General features: G+C 50.2%; 10 protein-coding genes across 10 annotated transcripts; 4 read left to right on the plus strand and 6 right to left on the minus strand.

Moving 5' to 3' along the window:
• Window positions 1-27: 27 nt before the first annotated feature.
• F5J12DRAFT_934335 (uncharacterized protein) lies at window positions 28-1,315 on the minus strand (the record flags this gene model as incomplete). Its single annotated transcript, XM_051749587.1, has 4 exons — window positions 28-787; window positions 842-925; window positions 983-1,108; window positions 1,154-1,315. 4 exons carry the CDS (start codon window positions 1,313-1,315, stop codon window positions 392-394), a joined length of 768 nt encoding a protein of 255 aa, XP_051606034.1. The 3' UTR covers window positions 28-391.
• A 116-nt stretch (window positions 1,316-1,431) lies between these two features.
• Window positions 1,432-2,523, plus strand: F5J12DRAFT_934339 (ribosomal protein L18e/L15P; the record flags this gene model as incomplete). Its single annotated transcript, XM_051749588.1, has 5 exons — window positions 1,432-1,437; window positions 1,665-1,751; window positions 1,802-1,846; window positions 1,905-2,282; window positions 2,342-2,523. 5 exons carry the CDS (start codon window positions 1,432-1,434, stop codon window positions 2,387-2,389), a joined length of 564 nt encoding a protein of 187 aa, XP_051606035.1. The 3' UTR covers window positions 2,390-2,523.
• A 245-nt stretch (window positions 2,524-2,768) lies between these two features.
• Window positions 2,769-4,231, minus strand: F5J12DRAFT_902371 (WD40-repeat-containing domain protein; the record flags this gene model as incomplete). The annotated part of the gene is made up of 7 exons (XM_051748288.1): window positions 2,769-2,948; window positions 3,005-3,125; window positions 3,179-3,318; window positions 3,381-3,663; window positions 3,726-3,834; window positions 3,906-4,130; window positions 4,153-4,231. The coding sequence occupies 7 exons, from the start codon at window positions 4,229-4,231 to the stop codon at window positions 2,769-2,771; spliced, it is 1,137 nt and encodes a 378-aa protein (XP_051606036.1).
• Window positions 4,232-4,324: 93 nt separating this feature from the next.
• On the plus strand, window positions 4,325-5,677 carry F5J12DRAFT_794529 (uncharacterized protein). Its single transcript, XM_051744023.1, has 4 exons — window positions 4,325-4,551; window positions 4,611-4,670; window positions 4,726-5,464; window positions 5,523-5,677. Exons 1-3 carry the CDS (start codon window positions 4,539-4,541, stop codon window positions 5,181-5,183), a joined length of 531 nt encoding a protein of 176 aa, XP_051606037.1. The 5' UTR covers window positions 4,325-4,538; the 3' UTR covers window positions 5,184-5,464; window positions 5,523-5,677.
• A 52-nt stretch (window positions 5,678-5,729) lies between these two features.
• F5J12DRAFT_794531 (MBOAT, membrane-bound O-acyltransferase family-domain-containing protein) lies at window positions 5,730-8,017 on the plus strand. Its single transcript, XM_051744024.1, has 9 exons — window positions 5,730-5,810; window positions 5,881-6,107; window positions 6,175-6,201; window positions 6,265-6,391; window positions 6,453-6,523; window positions 6,586-6,846; window positions 6,904-6,973; window positions 7,029-7,277; window positions 7,337-8,017. The coding sequence occupies exons 1-9, from the start codon at window positions 5,751-5,753 to the stop codon at window positions 7,784-7,786; spliced, it is 1,542 nt and encodes a 513-aa protein (XP_051606038.1). The 5' UTR covers window positions 5,730-5,750; the 3' UTR covers window positions 7,787-8,017.
• A 648-nt stretch (window positions 8,018-8,665) lies between these two features.
• On the minus strand, window positions 8,666-9,886 carry F5J12DRAFT_32601 (uncharacterized protein). The gene is made up of 3 exons (XM_051738916.1): window positions 9,530-9,886; window positions 9,132-9,470; window positions 8,666-9,068 (listed from the first exon to the last, which is right to left on the minus strand). The coding sequence occupies exons 1-3, from the start codon at window positions 9,611-9,613 to the stop codon at window positions 8,817-8,819; spliced, it is 675 nt and encodes a 224-aa protein (XP_051606039.1). The 5' UTR covers window positions 9,614-9,886; the 3' UTR covers window positions 8,666-8,816.
• A 291-nt stretch (window positions 9,887-10,177) lies between these two features.
• Window positions 10,178-11,680, minus strand: F5J12DRAFT_32530 (calcium calmodulin-dependent protein phosphatase). Its single transcript, XM_051738911.1, has 8 exons — window positions 11,554-11,680; window positions 11,437-11,475; window positions 11,151-11,202; window positions 10,957-11,055; window positions 10,740-10,825; window positions 10,556-10,650; window positions 10,359-10,463; window positions 10,178-10,300 (listed from the first exon to the last, which is right to left on the minus strand). The coding sequence occupies exons 1-8, from the start codon at window positions 11,564-11,566 to the stop codon at window positions 10,262-10,264; spliced, it is 528 nt and encodes a 175-aa protein (XP_051606040.1). The 5' UTR covers window positions 11,567-11,680; the 3' UTR covers window positions 10,178-10,261.
• A 1,432-nt stretch (window positions 11,681-13,112) lies between these two features.
• On the minus strand, window positions 13,113-14,061 carry F5J12DRAFT_710397 (uncharacterized protein; the record flags this gene model as incomplete). Its single annotated transcript, XM_051740645.1, has 3 exons — window positions 13,113-13,710; window positions 13,764-13,963; window positions 14,029-14,061. Coding segments are annotated over 3 exons (831 nt in total), but the record flags the coding sequence as incomplete, so codon positions are not given.
• A 258-nt stretch (window positions 14,062-14,319) lies between these two features.
• Window positions 14,320-16,478, plus strand: F5J12DRAFT_918175 (tRNA modification GTPase TrmE; the record flags this gene model as incomplete). The annotated part of the gene is made up of 9 exons (XM_051749213.1): window positions 14,320-14,363; window positions 14,402-14,715; window positions 14,778-15,019; window positions 15,109-15,235; window positions 15,313-15,456; window positions 15,534-15,702; window positions 15,761-16,120; window positions 16,193-16,284; window positions 16,345-16,478. The coding sequence occupies 9 exons, from the start codon at window positions 14,320-14,322 to the stop codon at window positions 16,476-16,478; spliced, it is 1,626 nt and encodes a 541-aa protein (XP_051606042.1).
• Window positions 16,479-16,587: 109 nt separating this feature from the next.
• On the minus strand, window positions 16,588-18,931 carry F5J12DRAFT_794555 (uncharacterized protein). The gene is made up of 6 exons (XM_051744025.1): window positions 18,902-18,931; window positions 18,686-18,854; window positions 17,517-18,631; window positions 17,000-17,446; window positions 16,867-16,941; window positions 16,588-16,806 (listed from the first exon to the last, which is right to left on the minus strand). The coding sequence occupies exons 2-6, from the start codon at window positions 18,753-18,755 to the stop codon at window positions 16,687-16,689; spliced, it is 1,827 nt and encodes a 608-aa protein (XP_051606043.1). The 5' UTR covers window positions 18,756-18,854; window positions 18,902-18,931; the 3' UTR covers window positions 16,588-16,686.
• Window positions 18,932-19,972: the final 1,041 nt, after the last annotated feature.

Genomic DNA, 19,972 nt, shown 5'->3' on the forward strand with positions numbered 1-19,972 from the left:
CTTGTTCTCCTGACGGGCGTCACGCCGCCTTCTGCTTCATTTCACGACCAGCGGAGCTTGCCACCCTTGCTAAATGGATGTTCGCCAGCCTTCACGCTTGCATTACCGACAAATGGTCAGCTTGCCAGGGAGTCTTCAACACTTGGTAGAGGTAACAAAACATAACAGCGACACGATATTGGGGGACGGAACGGAATACAAGCAACAGTCGATCACGAACAAATACTTGAGACTTGATTTTTGTGTATCGAAGACGAGGCGCTCGCATCTTCAGACAAACAATGGAAGAAATTTGCAAAACTTGAAGTCTGCTGCCACTCGGCCGTCATGAACCATTTTTAAAAATCCTTGAGCATGCACCTCTTGCGCCCTTGTGACAAGATCCTATGCTTCACCAACGGCCACCATTTTCCTGGTTGGAAGAGCTGGAAGCTCCATTGCCCGTCGGGCCGTCAAAATCCTTGCGAGGGCTGCTGCCCCTCGGAGGGCTCTTCGAGTAGCTTCTGCGTCTCCTATAATCAGGTGAGTAACGTCCACTACGAGGTGCGGGACTGCGACGGTCACGCCAGTCACGACTGTCGCGACCATAGGGATCCCGGTCCCTGTCACGATCATGGCGACGGTGGTCGCGGTCGCGGTATGAATCGCGGTAAGAGTCACGGTAGGAGTCACGGCCAGAATAGGTGTCCCTGTAAGAACGACGGTGGCCCATGTATTCACCCGGAGTTGGTGCATGCGGACGATCAGTAATCGAATAGTCCACACGGATGCGGCGGCCGTTTAACTCCTGTTACAAAGAGGTGAGAATGGCGGGGGTAACGTGTATCAAGGGCAAACTGACAACTCCATTGAGCTCTTGAATGCAACGTGTTGCCTCCTCCGTGCTACTCATCTTGATGAAACCAAATCCGCGGGAACGGTCAGACTGCGGCAGACGTGGTTAAGGGTTGCGTTGGCAAAGCGCTGGTGGAAGCAACCTCACCCTCTGGTCGTAAACGATCGTAACCTTTTCAACTCTTCCAAAGCGACTGAACTCATCGTCCAAGTCACGTTCTTGCGTTCGGATACTGAGGCCAAACACACCCAGCACCGCCGACGGTTCGGGCGCCTAGGGGGGAGAGTGAATGGTAGTTCATTCGGAGAGAGAAATAACACCATACAATTGGAGCATGCGGAGGGCGTCTGGGAGGGGGAGACTTGCGGCGGTAGGGACTCTTGTAGCCGTTGCTGCGTGCCGCTGGGCTGCGAGAACGAGAGCGACCGCGTGGCGGCGGCACGTCGCGGTCACGGGTGTCAGATGCCGGGGGCGGGGCATTATAAGCATCCGAGTAAGGATCGAGAGGAGGGCCAGCAGGATCCTCGTACTGAGACTAAAGGGGGGAGGGGTGTCAACTTTTTGTGTTGGATGGGCCAGTTAGGGTCAGACTCACCATGGCTGTTCAAGTTGAAAGAACAAGTTTGTGTCTGTTTGTCCTTTAGCGGGCACCAAATTCAAACTCCGCGAACTCAAACCTTATTTCGTGATCCTATACAGTTTGTCCAAGCCTCCCGCGCCAGACGAAGTAGGCCAACACACCGCACGCAGCACACGTCGGCAAGACCAACATGGTGAGCTCGTTGTCGTCGAAGGTGTCCAATTCTCACTATATTTTTGCGTCGTGTAGGGTATCGATATCAAGAACCACCACGTCAAGAAATCCCAGCGTACGGCACCCAAGAGCGAGGATCCCTACCTCCTCCTGCTCGTCAAGGTATGTGCTGAACCTACGTGCTTCAAACCGTGTATCTTACGATTTCTCAGCTCTACCGTTTCTTGGCGCGCCGTACCGATTCGAATTTCAACAAGGTGAAAATGACCACTCCGCTAGCATGTTATCATAGTTTTGATTCGAGAAAATTCCTAGGTGATCCTCCACCGACTTTTCCTATCCAAAGTCAACAGGCCCCCGATTTCGCTCTCGAGAATCGTCCGGGAGACGACTGCCACTCCGGACTTGGACTCCAAAATCATTGTCACAGTATCCACCGTCACCGACGACGTCCGTCTTACGGAAGTTCCCAAACTGTCGATCGCTGCTCTGCGCTTCACTCGCGCCGCCAAGGACCGCATCCTCAAGGCTGGCGGTGAAGCGCTCACCCTTGACCAGCTTGCACTACGCGCACCGACGGGATCCAACACGGTCCTCTTGAGGGGCAAGAAGAACACCCGTGAGGCTGTCAAACACTTTGGCATGGGCCCTCACAAGCACAAGAAGCCCTACACCATCTCCAAGGGCCGCAAAGTACGCTCTTATATGACACGTCCCATCTTAGAAGCATTTCTAAACGGTTGGTTTTGTAGTTCGAGCGCGCCCGTGGTCGCCGAAAGTCTCGTGGTTTCAAGGTATAAGCAGTTTAAAACCGACGCGGGTCGGATGGAGAGCACGCCCAGCCGAGTTCCGTCATATGCACTATGGGTATTTCTACAAAACGCTGTCATCCACAATACTTCTTTTGCACTTGTACGCCTCATCTATGCATATGCCCTACTCGAACATGGGAGCATATTTCCCATCGAATCTCGTGAACGAAACGCCAGAGGCTTGATTTGCTTTTGGTAAGTTGAGTACGGAGTGGTTTTAGATACTGAGACGGGTTCCGCCAGGAGTTAGGGTATACTCAAGAGGACATCCATCTTGTTCATCCTGAATATTTTTGAGTTACGGCAACGACTAATGTCTGATTCTCTTTCCAGCCTCGAGGTTCTTCAGTAAGATGGTCCGCCGATGTCAGAAAAGACTCACAAATGCATCCTCACTGATATTCATGTCTTGCCACTCGCGCTTCAACTTGGGTGAATCTATTTGCATAGTATCCTCCCTCTCTCCTTGGGTGTTCAGGGAACACAGCTCAGGCATGCGCCAAGTCAGAACCTTGGAATCCTCGCCACCAGTCACGAGTACATTATGCTGTTGTGAGGCGTCAGATGCTCCAGTGCAGAGCGTATACGGGAATGCATACTGACATGCTCATCCCACAATATCGAACGCACAATACCGACATGACCACCTGTCCAAATGGAATGGATCGTCCAGGGAGCTGCAGGCTGTGATAGGTCGCTATTCGCGATCAACGCAGCGTCTCCTCTACAGAAGCAATTGGGTTCATGTCAACCACGCCGAAACGAATATGAACCAACTCATTAGATCCTACGAATACCGCGAGTCCACTTTCTAGCTTTTGCGTACAATGACAATTGATGAGATAGTCGGTGACCCACGTCTGCCCTTGATTGTGCAGAGATGGGTTGCGGATGTCCGTGTCATATAAGCGGTCAAGCTGGATACATATGGTCGAATGCGCGAGACTCAGATAAGGAAAAGAAGAAAAAACACTGATACCTCGCTGGACCAGTATCCGAACGTCTCCATGTCACTGGCCGTCCAGAAATGGGGTTCATTGGAATCGTATACCCATCCTCCCTGAGACACGCTGCATCCCCAGTTCCCGACATGTGTCACAGCCTCGTCTTCGTCCACTTCACGGGAGTCGGATAATGAAATCAGTCCGTCCGACGAAGCAGAAAAAAGGAGGTTGGTCGTCCTCCCGAAATGTGTCGCCGTAATATCGTCGGAGTGAGTGGATCCATGAACACGTAGTGGTGCTGCCGGGTTGCGGGAGTCCCTTTTAAGGGATCACGAGTTAAACTTAACATACAATGTACCAGAAAATGAGTAGTCGCTCACCAGTAGAGGATGAAGGCATCCTCGTTCAAGAGGGCAGTTCCTGCGGCTACCAGAAAACCATCGCTGGATGCGTCACAACAGAGAAGTGGATGTCGTCCAGAAGCCATCACTAATAGATTTCCATGTCTTCCGGTCGTAAAACGACGGTATTTTTCATGCAAGGGAGAAACGCGAACGTACTCTGGATGCTGGCCATTCCCGATCTCTCATCCCATGCTTTCACGCAGCCGTCCTTTCCAGACGATAGTAGTGTATTTTGAGTGGATCCACCAAGTCCGTGGATGGTGCGAAGATATGTTGTCGCCTCTTCATGACCAGGAAGAGTCTGCACGGCTCGTAGGCCTATTTTATCAAAAAGCGTGATCTTGTTCGACGGTGACGAGGCAGATGCTGCATAAAAATTGCCTAGAGATGTCAGTGAGAGCACGTAGTTTGAACACGGCAGAGACTGCGCTGCCCAGAGGTTTGTCGATCGACCTCCACGACGGCGAGCAAAGAAGGGACATTTTATCAAAGATCGAGGAGACTTTCCTAATGCGGGTATGTTTTGAGGGTGCATTACATAATCTGATAACATATATTTCCTTGGAGACCTCTTTCTTAGCTTCCTCCCATCTTTCACATCTTTTTAAATCCACGTCGCTGCGGCTCCACTCGCCCGACAGACGAACAACCGTTACACTCGTTTAACACCCCCACGCTCGTTTCAAAGGTACAGATTTGTTCTTCGTTAGCGCCCGACGAGAAGACGCTTCCTTAGCCTGTGCAAAATCGATCAATCCCGGTGCAACTACTACATAGCCAAATCAGCCTATGCATTCCCGTGGTATGTGGGATCCCAGTTTTAGTGCGAGCTGTACGAGTTTGTGATGCGGAACTTTGTAGCTCTCCGTGCCCACCGTTTGCCCCAGCGCCTTGATTATAATCTGATCCCGGCCCCAATTGGTGAGCACCGCCCCGCCCCGCGGCCACAGAGAACCCCCTCCTCATGACCTCACAGATATTTCCCTTACACAAGTGACTGAAAAGTCACCCTTGCCGGCTATCATCGTCACGCCATCTTCTCCGTCCGTCGGCACACCCGAATTCTACATTGCATTCTTAGACTCTCCCAAACCTTCTTTGCGCGAGCGCATCTTGCAGTATTCGCTTTTCCAGCCGTCCACGCTCCCGACCAAGGCCAAGACGGTGATCGTCTTGATACTGCTCCTGTTCATCCTTATTTCCCACTTGTCCTTCCACCTCGCAGGCGCCCATCGCCCGCACTTTACGTTTTACAAGTCGTCGTCGTCGGACCTGTTTTCTTCTTCGTTCCGACAGGACGCGCATGCATCGTCGGATGGCTCGCCCTGGGGTCTCACGTCCTTCGATTTCCAATCCCTCTGGGATATCTCTTCTGTGCATGAGGGAGCGAGGGATTTCATAGTCGAGGATATATCCCACGCCATTCATCGTTGACTGCGCTGAGCTGACGAGTGGCCACGGTGTCTAGTTACAATACTTCTTCGGTACACCTCTATATGCAGAGACCCCAGTTGGACTGAAACTCTGTATAGACTCACTCGTATTCGTTATATCGCTAGCGAAACAATCTTTTTTTGTCATACTACATAAGACCAGATATATGTTTTTACTAGGTGTTGTTACCATTGAACACTTATTTATATTTTTCTCGACGCTGGGTATATTCTTCAGACTTTCTACCTGCACATAATGGGATCAAAATCCTTGTTCCTGTCCCTGACAGATCATCAATCATTAGTGGGTGCTTTAGAGTCCACATATGAGGCAGTTGTACCTGGACAGCTCCTCCTGAAGTTTTTGTACGCCCTGGGTCGACAACTTGGTTGGAATCCCGTTGTCAGCGATGATTCTGGCAGTGTAAGAATGTACAGCTCCGTCAACAGTGCTTGGCGAAGTTGGTTGATTGTTGTGATGGGCCAGCGTGAGAGTGATGCCTATGATTACCATATGTAGCTCCATTGAAAGTTGTGAACGCGGGTTAGTTCTCTTCTTTCCATCGCGATGGACGCGCTACTTGTCCCGCTAGCCGCTGCGCTCGGGGCTTCCGTCGACCAGATCAAGGCAAGTACCAACCTTCTCCCTTTCAGTGCCGCCACACTGAAAACGCACGCTCAACGTTCCGTGCGAATAGCTTGTTTTTTGTCTGCTGGTTGCATACCCACTCGGAAGCGTCTTCATTCGAATACCTGCATCTCAGCCTAGTCTCAAGCATCTCTTTAATGTCCTCGTTTCGGCGTTCTTCTTCATACCCGTCCTTAACCTTCCATCGGGGCTCGCCCAGCTGCTGGCAAGCATCCTTGGGACGTACTTCATTGCTGCCAACGTCAAAGGACCCATGATGCCGTGGATAGTATTCGCGTGAGTATTCATCACCGTGCTGTCCTCTCCTTTGCCCTTGTTTCCTGACTGCAATCTTACTCGACAGCTTCGTTATGGGACACCTTACTATCAAGTACGTGTCCAGTTCCACGTTCATAGAGAAAAGTGTATAGCCAACACGGCCAAATTCGAACAGCCATCTCATACGTGCATTTTACGAACTGAGCTATGAAACATTTGAAATTACTGGACCGCAGATGGTCCTCACGATGAAACTGACGACATTTGCTTGGAACGTTTGGGACGGACGACGTCCTGCAGAGGCAAGTATACACATCTGCTACCTTTTCTCTCAAAGGCACGTTTCCTAAAATGTATTCACAGGATTTGGACAAGTGGCAGCTTCAGAAACGCGTCACTAAATACCCATCCCTGCTAGAATTCCTTGGATTTTCGTAAGTCCTGCCACACCCAGGCTCATGATTGCTTTGCCTTTCTGACAGCGTTTCCGTGTTAGTCTTTACTTCCCAGGCATTTTGGTCGGGCCATACATAGACTACGCTTCGTACTCCTCATTGATTGATGGGTCTCTTTTCAAAGCACACCCCGAGCCCAAGAAAGCTTCAAGAAGAATCATTCCTAACGGCAGGAAGCGTGTCGCATACCGTAAGATGGTCGTCGGGCTTCTGTTTTTGGGCGCCTTCGTAGTTTTGGGTCCAAAGTTCCATTTCGGAATCGCTCTCACCCCTTGGTTCTTGAATCAGGGTCTCCTGAAACGGTGAGTCGTTTGGCTTACTCTCTGCCCAGGTGTCCGTGTTTCTCAAGTTCCCCAAAGCATTGTCATTTTCCAATTTTGCGGGTTCATCGAACGGTGCAAGTTTTATGCTGTATGGACGTTGACCGAGGTACGGCAGACGTCTGCAATGACCTCTGAATTTTCACTTAGCACATGCGATTCAGGGGGCTAGCATTCTGACTGGTCATGGATTCACTGGATATGGTCCATCAGGAGAGTCACTTTGGGAAGGAGCAGCCAACGTCAAGATTCAAACCATCGAGCTCCCTCCCAACTTCAAGGTTTTACTCGATTCGTGGAACATTAACACGAACGTCTGGCTCAGAGAGTGCATCTACAAACGTGTCACTCCGAAGGGCAAGAAGCCTGGTTTTAGAAGCAGTATGTTAACGTTCTTGACCAGCGCTTTCTGGGTATGTGTTATCGAGCGTTGCTTGTTCGTGATGACGGAACTGAGGTGTCCGCTCTCCAGCACGGTATCGCACCCGGCTACTACTTAACCTTCCTCTTTGGCGGCTTTATCACCGCCGCTGCACGTCGCTGCCGTTCCGGATTCCGTCCCCTTGTTCTTCCATCGCTAGGAGCTCCAACAACGACAGCCAAACGTGTATATGACCTCATCGGCAGCATTGCATCCATCCTACTCCTTAATTACGCCGCCACACCGTTCATGCTCCTCACACTGACATATTCGTTGGAGGCATGGCGTCGACTGCACTGGTACGGTTTCTGGATGGTCGGCTCTGCACTCGCATTCTTTTATTCTGGAGGATCGAAGTATTTGCAGCGATTGCAGAAGCAACAGGCGAAGGCGAACCCGGCTGTGGTGGCCGAGGCGAACAAGACGATGCCACAGACGCCTGGACCAATGGTTGTTCCGCCTTTGGAGGGAGCAGTAGATGTGGCTTTGGTCAAATCTTAAGGCTAATAGATAATAGATAAGGGAGTATGTTTCTTCCATGTTGGATTGTCTCTTATCGGGTGTAAATTATGTGGCGACCATCTTGATGATCATGAATTGGTTCAGTACTGGGTTTCACAGGTTGTTTGTTTCATGTTCATCATCCGAAGTACAGATCCCTCCCTTGCTGTGATGAATATTTGCTGTGTTCAGGTAAACAGCTCAACTTACCACGCCCGGCTGATCTTTCAGATCATTCCTCGCCGACTTACGGAAAGTTGGACACGCAAAATAATTATACGATGGCGAACATACAAACACGGAAGCAATACCATAGCTGTATGTTAACATTGCATATACAATCAGCCTACACCGCACGTATTCCCATCGCAGTGAATGTGATCGCCAATTTGGACGCCGACAGATGGGTACAGGGATTTGCTACAGCGCAAGTACCGCGCAGGTCGTGTGCACGCCCACTGGGCGCCACGGTCGGCCCGTAACCGAACCGAAATGAGAGATGCTAATTGGCCGGAGTGGCTCCGAGAGTCCGAGACAAAGCACGAGTATACATGAGTCGTACGACGTGTTGTTAATATGTAGTCGGAGAGATCCGGAAGCTCCAAAGGAGGATTGTCTTCAAGCTTGGGTGTATACGTGTGCGTGTGTGTCAAGGTGCGGAAACGGATATTAAATGGCCGCGAGGAAACGCCGAACATATCGGAGGGAGAGTGGGGTCGACGCGGCATGCTCTGATTCGCACTCGAACAACACGCAAGGATGCAACGAGGGCTGGATAACGGGCAGTTTGGACTCTGAAGTGGGGCATGTCTAGCGTACCAAAAAGAACACGGGAAAGCTAAGTATGAATAGATCGAGGGAGTAAATATCTGGTGGAGAGACGGCAGCCGACTCCTGGTCGTCGTCCGTGGGTTTCTCTGTCACATAAAAAACAACAACGCGATTTCACGTAGCGGTAACATAAATTAAGAGCGGAGGACGAGATATATGTAAGTCCGTCTAAGGGTGGTGGTGATGGAATGGGAAGGGATCACCGCTGCCACGCAGAAGTGCCCATGGCAAATGGGGAATGTGCGTTGGGTCGACCAGCGAGTGCAAAGAACGAAGCTGTACCCGGTGCACCAGGTGCTGTGGAGAGGGACTGCTGTGCAGCGGCAGCCTGAGATGTCTGGATATAGAATGGATCCGTGGTTGTAAAGAGTGAAGGGGAGCACGAGGGATCCATGGGCGAAATCAGTTGATGTGAAGTGGGAACAGAAAAGGAGTTTAAAGCGTCTTTGCTCTGATAAGATGACCAGGTATATGAATTTGAGCGGGAGTGGGAACCACTCGGGGAGGAGCATACAGGGACGTCTGAGGGCGTTACCATTGCCTCCACGAGACGTGCGTCTTCTTCGTCCGCGTCGTCCATATCTACCAGTACGATATCTTCATGGCACTGTTGCATTTTTATCGAGGAGATACTCGATCTACGCGAATGGGAAGCAAGTTCCTGTACGGGGAGCGGCCATATGAAGGCCGAGGAAGAGGGGGTGCGGGATGTGGGGGTGGTGCAGTGCTGGACATGGCCGGGGTCTCGTCTGGCGATGTTAGTGCATGGGTGAGGGCCGGAGAGGTGTGGGTGCTGGAAGTGAGGAGAGGAGGAGGAGAACTGGTGAGCAAGGAGTGACTGTGCGAGCTGTGCCTGCATGTGTGAATGAGACGAGAGATAAGAATATTCAGGGGGTCAGACTGGAAAGATACCTGAAGGGCAGCGAGTTCGAGAGCTTCCTGGCCGATGTGATGGGAAGAGAGTGAAGCGACGAGGTCGTCGACGGAGATGCTCATCGTGTCTGGTGAGACTAGGAGTGGAGTAGTCTGAGGGGGTTGTTCTGCGTGTCTGCTAGTGTGGGGCAACTCCAAATACGAAATGTATTATATAACTCCACCCCCGGCCAATGAGGTAAACATGTGCCTTCTTCCATCGGCCCGTGAAACCGCCACCACCCAGCCCTGACAAACTACTAGCGTATCTACGGAGGACACTTCTAATACACCCGTGCGACTGGCTGTTCCGTGAAACATCAGTACAGCATCCAAACAGTAGACTGGCAGAGAAACACGACGAAGGCATGGAGAAAAGAATAATATGGCTTGGCCCTTGAATGGCTCAGGGTCGACCTACAGGTTCACTCTCCGATGGCGCCACCGGTTCCCACTGCAATACACATCGGAAGGCCTCCGAGGAAAAACGAAAAAAAAAAAGGTGCAGATGCTAACCTAGTGTTCTACATACATAAAACCGGGGATTATTACAACCTGTGCTAATGCTGCTCAAGGCGTGGGTGATCATCGGGGGAAAAATATGTGGTTATACACCACACCGCCGGGGTAACATCGGATTGTACGGGGAATGGATGTGTGCATGAATATGCCACATCTGCGTCATGTTTCGTCCACTCGTCATCCTAGCCAGTCCACTTTGGCAAGGGCACGTTAGAAGAGATCCTCGAGTGTCATTTGTTTTACGATGTCCTATTACTCGAACGTTCAGACTACTACCTGCACGTCCACGGACGACAGCAGCACACACCGTATTCGACACCATCTGGGCAAACTCTTCAAAACTGAGTTTGCCGTCCTGATCGTGATCACCCTCCATGATAGTCTTATCCACGATTTGTTGGAGCTGCTGGTCCTGTCATTGCAAACCCATGCGTAAGACACCAGCCCGATCGCAATCGCGTCCATAATAGCCCGCGGTTTTGATGTAAGATAGACAACACACACCTTAAGATTGTTGCCGACCATCATCTTCAACACGAGGAACAGTTCCCCATTCGAGATAAACCCGTCCCGGTCAACATCGTATACCTTAAAGGCAACTACGATTAAAAAGGGATTAGCACGGAACGGATAGAAAGAAGAAATGGAATGGGAAACAGAAAGAAGTGTAAAGAAGTTTGTGACATACAGCGTAGCTTCTCTTCTCGGCCACCGCGGCTACTAAATGCACTGAGACCACCAACAAATTCCTGGAAATCAACGGTGCCACCACCACTGCGTAGATGCAAGGCACGCCAATTACGTTGTTTTCGAATGTCGATTTACGGCAAATGCACCGCATGGCCACAACGCATAGGCGATGGAAGACTCAGCCCAAAGAAATTAGTGTATGAGAGCACACGCACTCCTCGTCGAATATGGCAATCATCCGGGAGGCAAGCGGGTTGGACGCTATTTGAGGTATCTGAAGAAACTCTTCTCTATCTATCGAACCTGAACCATCGCTGGAAAATATCGTCAACATCTTCGCAAAGTCCCGAGGTCCGAGGCGAATAGTAGCGTTTGGAACGAGAGGACCGATTGGAAGGGGGGGACCTACCTGTCGAGCTTCATGAACCGCTTTTTGAGTCTCTCTAGTTCAGCGGACGTAACTGGCCATACGCAGGCGTCAGTACGAGTCGTTTCTGCACGATTCATCGGTCATCGTCCGTCGCGTCTGAGACCTCGACGAATTCCGTCGAGGGCCTCTTATCTTTTAATCAGCCATGCTCTTTATTTCACTCCGCACACCAGCACGGGTGGCGAAGGGAAAGAGCGATACCAGTAGTCCTGGACGATACGATGGCCCCGCGGAAAAGAAACCAAGCCTGAGAAGAGAGACGTACAGTTGGACCGCTTTTGCATGTCCTCCATAAATTGCGACGCTACATCGGGGGAAAGGGGGTCGGGGAAGAACTATGTGTAAAGACGACGAAAAATGGAGAAAGAGGGGCGATACGAACGTGTTTGACCCATGGCGGAGAGAGGCTAAGGACTGTTCTCTGGTCTGGGATTATTGACTCTCAAAAATTAGAAAGATGCACGCGATCTGGCACGGTAAGAGATTTCTCAGAAACGATGTGTCGGCAGTCGTATTCGGCAGGGTTGGCGAGCTGGGAGAGAGTCGAGTTCGATCAAGAGATACCTGCTGGAGGCGCCTTGCAAGGGAACTGACAACATACAGCTTGGAAAGATCTCGATCAGGCGTGGGAAATGTGCCTCTGGGGTCACCATCATCGCAAGTACTGGCAGGTCTCAATCACCGATGAGTTATTAGATGACGAGGACGACAGAGAGAGGGTGAGGACGACGAACTACCAACACGCCATACAGCTCCCAAAAGATACTACATATAAAAGTATCACTCGCATCGACAGGTGGAAATGTTCTGTGTAGAACTTCGGACGGCATAGCTTTTTCGAGATCGATACACACGTTCGCCCTCCGTTGGAATCTTGCATCACTCCGGTATGTTGCTGGCATCCACAAGCTAGTACAGATCAGGTAGGTCGGACATAATGCCATGATCCATGATGATTGAGAACAATGTACCTGCGTAAATGACTAATAGGCGTAAACCAAATTATCATCACTTCTGCAATACAGTAGTCTCGTAACCCGCCGTTTTTGGGTGCACAGGCTGTCCGAGGCATAGATCAAAGTGTATGGCGCCGACGGTAGCTCAATGCAGCACCATATCGCCATACAAGACGGGTCAACTGAGCCACACTATTACCAGTCTCACAATTGGCACCACGATTGCCCTCAATTAGCCATCTTCGTGCGATTATGTCAGGCGCCGCATCTCTGATAAGGACACCGAACTCACTTTGGTTTCGTTGCACCGTACCTTGGTGTCTGCTTGTAAGTGAAAGGATTCCTCATCGGGCTATCCTAGATCCCCCTCCTGTCCTGCCCAAGACGGCTGTTGCTGTGGGCTCCAAACTAGGTGTCCTCCGTGGCCTCTTGGCGGGGATGTTTGGGCAGCTGCCTCGGAGGTTTCAAGCCAACCGTGGTGCTTCCTGCGGTAAAAGGCTTATCGACACCGCTGTCCGTGGCAATACTTGGCTCCAACTCCAAACAAGTTCTGTCAGATTCCAGCTGCGTTCGTCACCACGAACTTGGTGGATCCTTGCAAGAAGGGAAACCCACTGGATAGTTTCCATGTGTAAAATTATGCCTCAAGCACGCTTTATCGTGGGATTTAAAGGTGGTATATTGTTCCATATCTCTGTCCCGTTCCTGACTCGCAAGCCTCGGATTCGGGGGATTCCACTTTCTGCAACCATGGTTTGGTCTCCGACGTCGGGGGTGCTTCGTGAAACATTATCACGGAGATAGCTAGGTACTCGAGCAGTGTTCGCTTGTCAAAAGATAAAGAAGACAGGGTGGTATTTGCTGTAGTACTTTACAAAAGTCCCTTGAGTGTAGCTGTACGTCAGTGAGGAGTCAGGTACAAAACGGGTGATGTAGTCTTGGTCTATATCGTCAAGAGGGAGAAATGGGGATATGGAAAGACTCATCATCTTGGAAAAAAGCGTCGTTTTGTTGATGTTTTGGGTGGGGAGGACCATTTGTTCGTCTGACAGAGTTGGCGCCAAGCCTCGTCCATCTGCAATCGCAGTTTCTCGTACTCACGTTCCAATTCGCCCCGTGCGGCAAGGGCATTTGGGTCGGATGTGTTTCTGCTCTCCTCATCGATATTACGAAGTATGGCCAGTTGCCTCTCCGTAAGTGTTTCCAAATTCTTGAGTAGGTCCTGACGAGAGCGTTCTTGAACAGTCAGAGCCATGTCCTGCTTTGGCATTGCTCCCTGGTGTTGTCCTCCACGACTCCGTATGACTTCACGGATAAGCTCTCTGGCTGATTCTACGTCGTTCATATATTTCAACACCACCTTCCAGAACGTGGATTTGAGCTCTACCAGCCTTTTTTCGCCTATCTCATCGCCCACGTCGTTCCACATTGTGATGGTCAAAATGGTCTTGGACAGGGCTGCGCCAAGGCCTCCACATGGCTCCCCAAAAACGCATAGGGCCCTCAGTGGATTTGCGGGTATCCGATTGTCCGATATCCTATGGAAGTAGAGTATCCCGGAGATAACGAGGTCTCTTTTCTTCCTGATAACGAAGATGAGAACGGAATATACGTAGGATATATTTAGGAAGCTTACAGCTTGCGGGACCACTCAGTAAACATGCGGAGAACCTCGGAATCATCTTTCAGGGTGTTGCTGAGTCCCGGTGTATCGACCAAGACGATATCCAGACCGCTCTCCTCGTCCGTATACTTGACTGCCAGAATTTCGGACGTCTTCGAGACCAAGTCGTGGCCTACGATGTCGTCTTGGATGCCGCTTGCCTGACTGACAAACTATTTAAAACATGTCCACGGTTCATTAGTGTAAGGGAGAAGCATCGTGAGCCTCGAAAGCTTACGGAGCTTTTCCCGGAGCCCGTGGGTCCCACCACTCTGTTAGTGAAAAGTGAGCATAAGCAGTGGGTGTTTGTGATTGGCTCACAAGATTATAACATTCTCTGGGACCAACTCTTTCAGACTCACTGTGCGGGGAGCACTCAGTGTCGACATCGTTCTCCAAGCTGGAAGGTGTGATTATGTAAAATGCGACGGAAGCAACTTCGAGGCAAGACACGAGGGAGGCCGTTTTATGTTGCGGCAATGGGTTGGTCGAGCGGGGACAAGGAACGCCATTATCAACACCGCTAGTAATGTCCGACAGCACACGCTATCAGGGCTTTGGAATCATTCTTGGGTGCACCGCCGTGCTCATTTCGGTCGACCTCCTCCAAGTGGTGGTACCATCCGAGAGCGAGATCACTTGTCAGACCCGACACTCAGACGGACGCAAGTACTCTCGGATGCACAGAGAAGGACAATTTACGCGCTCTCGACTCCGCCCGGGAAGGGCGGTGTAGCCGTCGTGCGCATCTCCGGACCCGACGCAATACGTGTGCACAGGGCTGTTACGCGCAGCGTTCGCGCCTCCGCTCGTTCCACGATGGGAGAGGAGGAGATGCCGACTCCATGGCTAGCAGAATACCGGGAAATCGTGGATCCAGAGACCGGAGGGAAGTTGGATGACGGGATCGTTCTATTTTTTGAGGGTAGGTGCTCGACCTCTGTCTAGTTCTACCGCATAGATTCTCACTCTACGACATTACCGCAGGGCCGAAGTCATTCACGACTGAAGACACCCTCGAGCTCCAAGTGCATTCAGGGCGAGCAGTGCTCACAGCTATCCTCACAGCGCTTTCGAAGCTCCGTTTTTGCCGGCCTGCAGAACCGGGCGAATTCACTCGGCGCGCATTTGAAGGCGGTAGAATGGACTTGACACAAGTGGAGGGTCTGAGAGATTTAATCGAAGCTGAGACCGAGGCGCAAAGGAGGATTGCTGTTGGTGGGGTAGGGGTAGGTATCTGTCACAACACTTCTTCCTCGTCTGTGCTTGTTGTGCATTGTTCTATCTTGGCGGTGGCTGACAGGTGTTATGTTGGTAGGGTATACAGAAGGCGAAGTTTGAGTCGCTGAGAGCCAAAATACTCGACTGTCTGATGTATGTCGAAGGATTTATCGATTTCGGCGAGGACGTCGATGAGCTAGGCCAAGAGGACATGCTTGAGAACGGTATGCTATCATTCCTTCATTTTGCCCTTGTGTCAAGCTGGGTTTAGTGAGCTGAACGACGATTGTTCATGGAACAGCGCACACTCGTGCTCAAGAGATTATCGATACCATTAATTTACATCTAAGGGACAACAGGAAAGGTGAGATATTGAGGTCGGGGATTAAACTCGCTATCTTTGGTCCCCCAAATGCGGGAAAGAGCAGTTTGTTTAATTTCCTAGGTTCGTTCGTCCATCCCTCCTCTCATATGACCTACAAACCGATAGTACTCTGTTGCTAACCGTCGAATCTCTCTTAGCGGAGAGGGACGTTGCTATCACGTCCCCCATCCCTGGAACGACTCGGGATGTCCTCACACTCACGCTCGATATTGGAGGGTTGCCGGTTGTGCTGAATGATACTGCGGGAATTCGAAAGCTAACCGACGATGCTGTAGAGAAGATTGGAGTGGAGAGGGCCGGAGGCGTGTGAGTCGTTGTCATAATTGCTCCGTAATGTAATGGTTCCTGAGATGCTTCTGATCAGCGTAGAGGGTTCCGACGTATCAATATGCGTTTTGTCGCTCGAGGAAGTTATCTCTGTCGTGCCATATTCTAATCAGAGTACCAGCAGAATCACACTCACCCTCCCCACTGATGTACTGCATCACTTGAAGCCGCACACGACCTTCCTGTTTAACAAAGCGGACCTGACTCGAGAGGTCGCGGGTTTGTCGGGAGAATTGTTGGAGCGTGAAGTTCGGGATGCATTGACGCGTGCATTGCCAGTTTCTGCGCAGCAGAAGGAAGCAAACACCCGGCGCATGTGGACTGTGAGTCTACACACCGGCGAAGGGACGAAGGAGTTTCTAGATGGGCTGGCATATGTACTGAAAGAACGCGTTGCGTAGGTTCCTTTCCTTTTTGCCCTATTTACCGGGGTTTGATCCTGCCAAATGCAGGTACTCTGAATCAATAGTCCTGCGGAGGATGCACCACTCATCACGCAAGCCAGGCATAGAGATTACCTTGAGTCAGCGGTGAAGTTTTTGGAGGAGTTTCAGGGGTTTCGTGAGTGCGCGTCGATGTTACCCATAGACAATAATTAACGTTCTGTACTGGGTGGGGAAGCTCTCTCTCAGATCGACATCGCTGCCGAGTCGCTGCGGTACGCGGCTCGGGCCATTGGTTCCGTGTCCGGGGTTGATGTGAGCACGGAAGACGTCCTTGGAGCAATCTTTAGCTCTTTTTGCGTGGGGAAGTGAGCTCAAAAAGAAGTGATTTCATTGCGAGGGCTTCTCGTAAGATCTTCGGGACACTGGACGGACGATCAGAGCTAAGAAACAACGTAATATTCCGCGACCGGACAGAACATCTGAATTCGATAAAATTTATCATATGTATCGAAAAAAGTATTATAATATGAAAGTTCCATCAGGGCTGAAATTTGGTTAGTATCACAACATGCAAGAGTCACGCGCGTGACCAAGCAGTTGCGATAAGATGTGCCTTTATTCTCAATTTATAGGGATCCCCAAACGGAATATCCTGAAGTTGGGAAAGCTTGCGGATGCTCTGCTGGAGCGAATTTACCTACCGCAAGCAGTTCAGAACCTGGCGCGGTACTAGTGCTGCCAAGTGAGAAATACGTACAATGGGTATATTCATGTCCAGTTCCATTTTGACCGAATCTATCTGCGCGAGCAAGTCACTCAATTGCTTGAGAGCCTGTTGTTAATGCCATGATTCGTGTCAGTCACTAAACCAGTCACGTAGTTACACACACCTCTTCAGTGAACCGGATTTTCCCCTTGATGAGGCGCTGAAGCTTGGAAGTCCAACTCTGAAGTTGGTCTTCATTGAAGTCGAGGCGTCGCTTTTTGTTTGCAAGTGGTTGGTGCGTCACCTCCGCGGGAGCAGTTGCTGCGTCGCCGGAATCATCGTTACGGGGAATGACGGAAGTGTGGGCATCGGTGTCCACCTCCTGAGAAGCTTGCCGCTTGAGAGATCTTCGCGACGTCGATGAAAAGGCAGTCGGAACACTGTCAGCCGTAGCTGTGCGTTCCTGCATAGGCGCAACTGGAGTACTGGCTTGGACACTGTCCACGGGCGCAGGCGGGGTATTGTCAATGGGCGAATTATCACCATCTCCGTTCGCTTCGGGCGCGATGGGATGACTCAGGGTATCATCGTGATGCGCGTTGGCAGGTTGGTAAATATAATCAAAGAAATTCTGGAAGATCGTGAAAGATGAGAAAGGGAAGGGTGTCAGCCTTGAATGTAAAGTTTCAAATACCACGAACCTCGCGCGGTCTTGCGCCTCTATCGGTCCGCACCGTCACATTGTCCCCGAAGAGAGAATGAAGCTTCTGCTGGAACCGATCGTGCATCGATACATGGGGTGTAATGAAGCCTGTCTTCTCGAGCTTCCTGTGCGGAAGACCTAATGTAGCAGTGGACGAGGCTGACAGTGGCGGTCGTACGAATAACACCGTGAGGGGGTGGTCGCCAATAATGCCGCAGCTCCAGCCATCAGACTCCACCGACAAGTCTCTCGTTCCATTCCAAACCTCCCCAGGCATTTCCTCGGCTTCGCCATCGTCTTCGAACTCGTCCTCTTTCCCTAGCCAGATGGGTGCGCAAGTTGTCCCGAGCGCGGCATCGATCACTCCGGGCATTGAATCATAGGGAATGCTTCCAACACGTTTCTTGACGAGGCCGTCCCGAAACGCTGTCTTGACCTCCGCCGCATCCTCCGACTTGTCACTCTGGGCAATCTGGCGACGCGAGGATCGACGTTTCAACGGAGAAAGTCGATGCCGTAGTATCACCTTCCCATCATCGGTTGCAGCTTCCTGATCCGTTTGAGGCGCGCTCGAAGCATCATCTTCACTTTGGGATGGCGTAAGGTGATTATTGTTCGCGTCAAATGTTCGTTGCAGCGCGTCGAGCAGCGAGAAAGAAGTTGCTGGAGTGAGAGACCGCTTAGCAGTTGAACCTGCAGAGCGCGACGCCGTGGATTTCGGAGGGCGTGACGAGATCAATACTCCATCAAACAAGGGTTTTTGGGGTAACTTTGAGCTGCTTCCTGAGGTCCTATTGGAAGACGGCGAGGCAGCTTGAGTACGTTCATCAACCTCCCCGCCGTTAGCAACTTGATGAGTGGCTGTGCGAGGCCCCACGCACTGTGGACTCCGGAAGCGCGTTTCAGCCGGAGCCACATGGCCATCATTTGCCATGGGTTGGCTGAGGATGGTCCATTCTGGAAGGTCAACTGGGGTCCTTTGTGTTTTGGTGTTATGTAAAGGATTGCCTAAGGGAGGTGTTGCCAGCCTATCCAAAGTCAATGGAGAAGTGGAAGAGTGCATGGCATTTGGGTTGTCATGTCCATATGGCTGTCTTGGTATCTCAGGAAGTGCTGCAAGAGCATTGTGAATTGTTACAGAAGTGTTACTTTCAAGGATGCACATACATTGAAGCCATGTCAGTTCATGTGAAAGTGTTGCATCATTCATGCAAGGTGACAATATCTCTGTGCCCATGGGTTTATTGCTCTTGATAGGATGCAGTGGAAATGACAAGTTTCACTGCCACAATCTACAAGTGGATCAGTGAAAACTGAGCCAAGTCAAAGGCAAGAGCTGGCAACTGATGCATTAGACCAATAATGCAGATGTCAAATATTTACATTTACATTACCTGTTGTGTGAGGTAGTGGGTGTGTTGGAATGGGAACAAAAAGGAAAGCAGCATGAATTTGCTGACTTAAATCTAACCTGTGACAACTTGTTTGCAGATGTATATGCACAAATAATGCCAAACTTTACAACTAAATATAACTGTTTGAAAATGTTTCCTAATTTGAACATCTTCTCTTGTCATCAATTCTATTAATTAGAGGAGTGGTTTTGTTTGTTTTGTTTGTCTCTACTGTTTTGGTATGTGTGAGAATCACTTGCCATGTTCAGTAATACTGTACTTGATCACCTCAGGTTCAGGCAGACCTCATTTGGGCATCATGACTATCACACAAGTTACACAATCATATTCAGACACCAGCAACCAGAGTTGAATTTGAAACCTCAATATGGCTTGATCTGAAATCCTACTACTTATCATAGATTTGTGATGTTATAATATGTACATTTGCCCCTTTTTGATCATATCTAATCTTTATCTTATCAAGACCATGTGACAGATTCTAGACTGCTAGTATACACACCACCCATGAGGACTCTGCATGTATGCTTCCAGACTGGTCCACTCCACTGGTCTCATAGTGACATCACTATGATATCATACCCTTGACCCTCACCCCATTTAGTAATATCTAAGAACTGCCCAACCTCCCCAAGCAGCCCCTCAAGCCAGTCCATCTGGGTCCACAAGCCCAAAGGACCCCTGCCCCCCAAAAGCTCCTCCTTGTCTCTGCTCTCTGTCATTGTTCCTTATCTAGGGATAGTAGTATCAGCTTACAACACTCCATTTAGGTTTCATCACATGTAAGGTGTGCTCACTGCTCAGTATTCAATCTCTAGCTGTTGCATGCATAGTGTCAGTGTGATGTTGGGGCATATGTGTAAATGCATATCATTTCTTCATTGACTTCAGTAACAGTTGAAGCTTGAAGGGCTTTCGTTTACTTATATACACTGATATAATGTAAAAAATATGGCATATTGAAAAAAAAAATTGAAGGAAAAGATACCATGTTATTACAGATGTTTCCACAGACAAAATCCAAAAATATTTGCCTTCT

The sequence above is a fragment of the Pisolithus orientalis genome (assembly GCF_024613125.1).
Source record: "Pisolithus orientalis strain OTSU chromosome Unknown F5J12scaffold_1, whole genome shotgun sequence".
NCBI lineage: Eukaryota > Fungi > Basidiomycota > Agaricomycetes > Boletales > Pisolithaceae > Pisolithus > Pisolithus orientalis.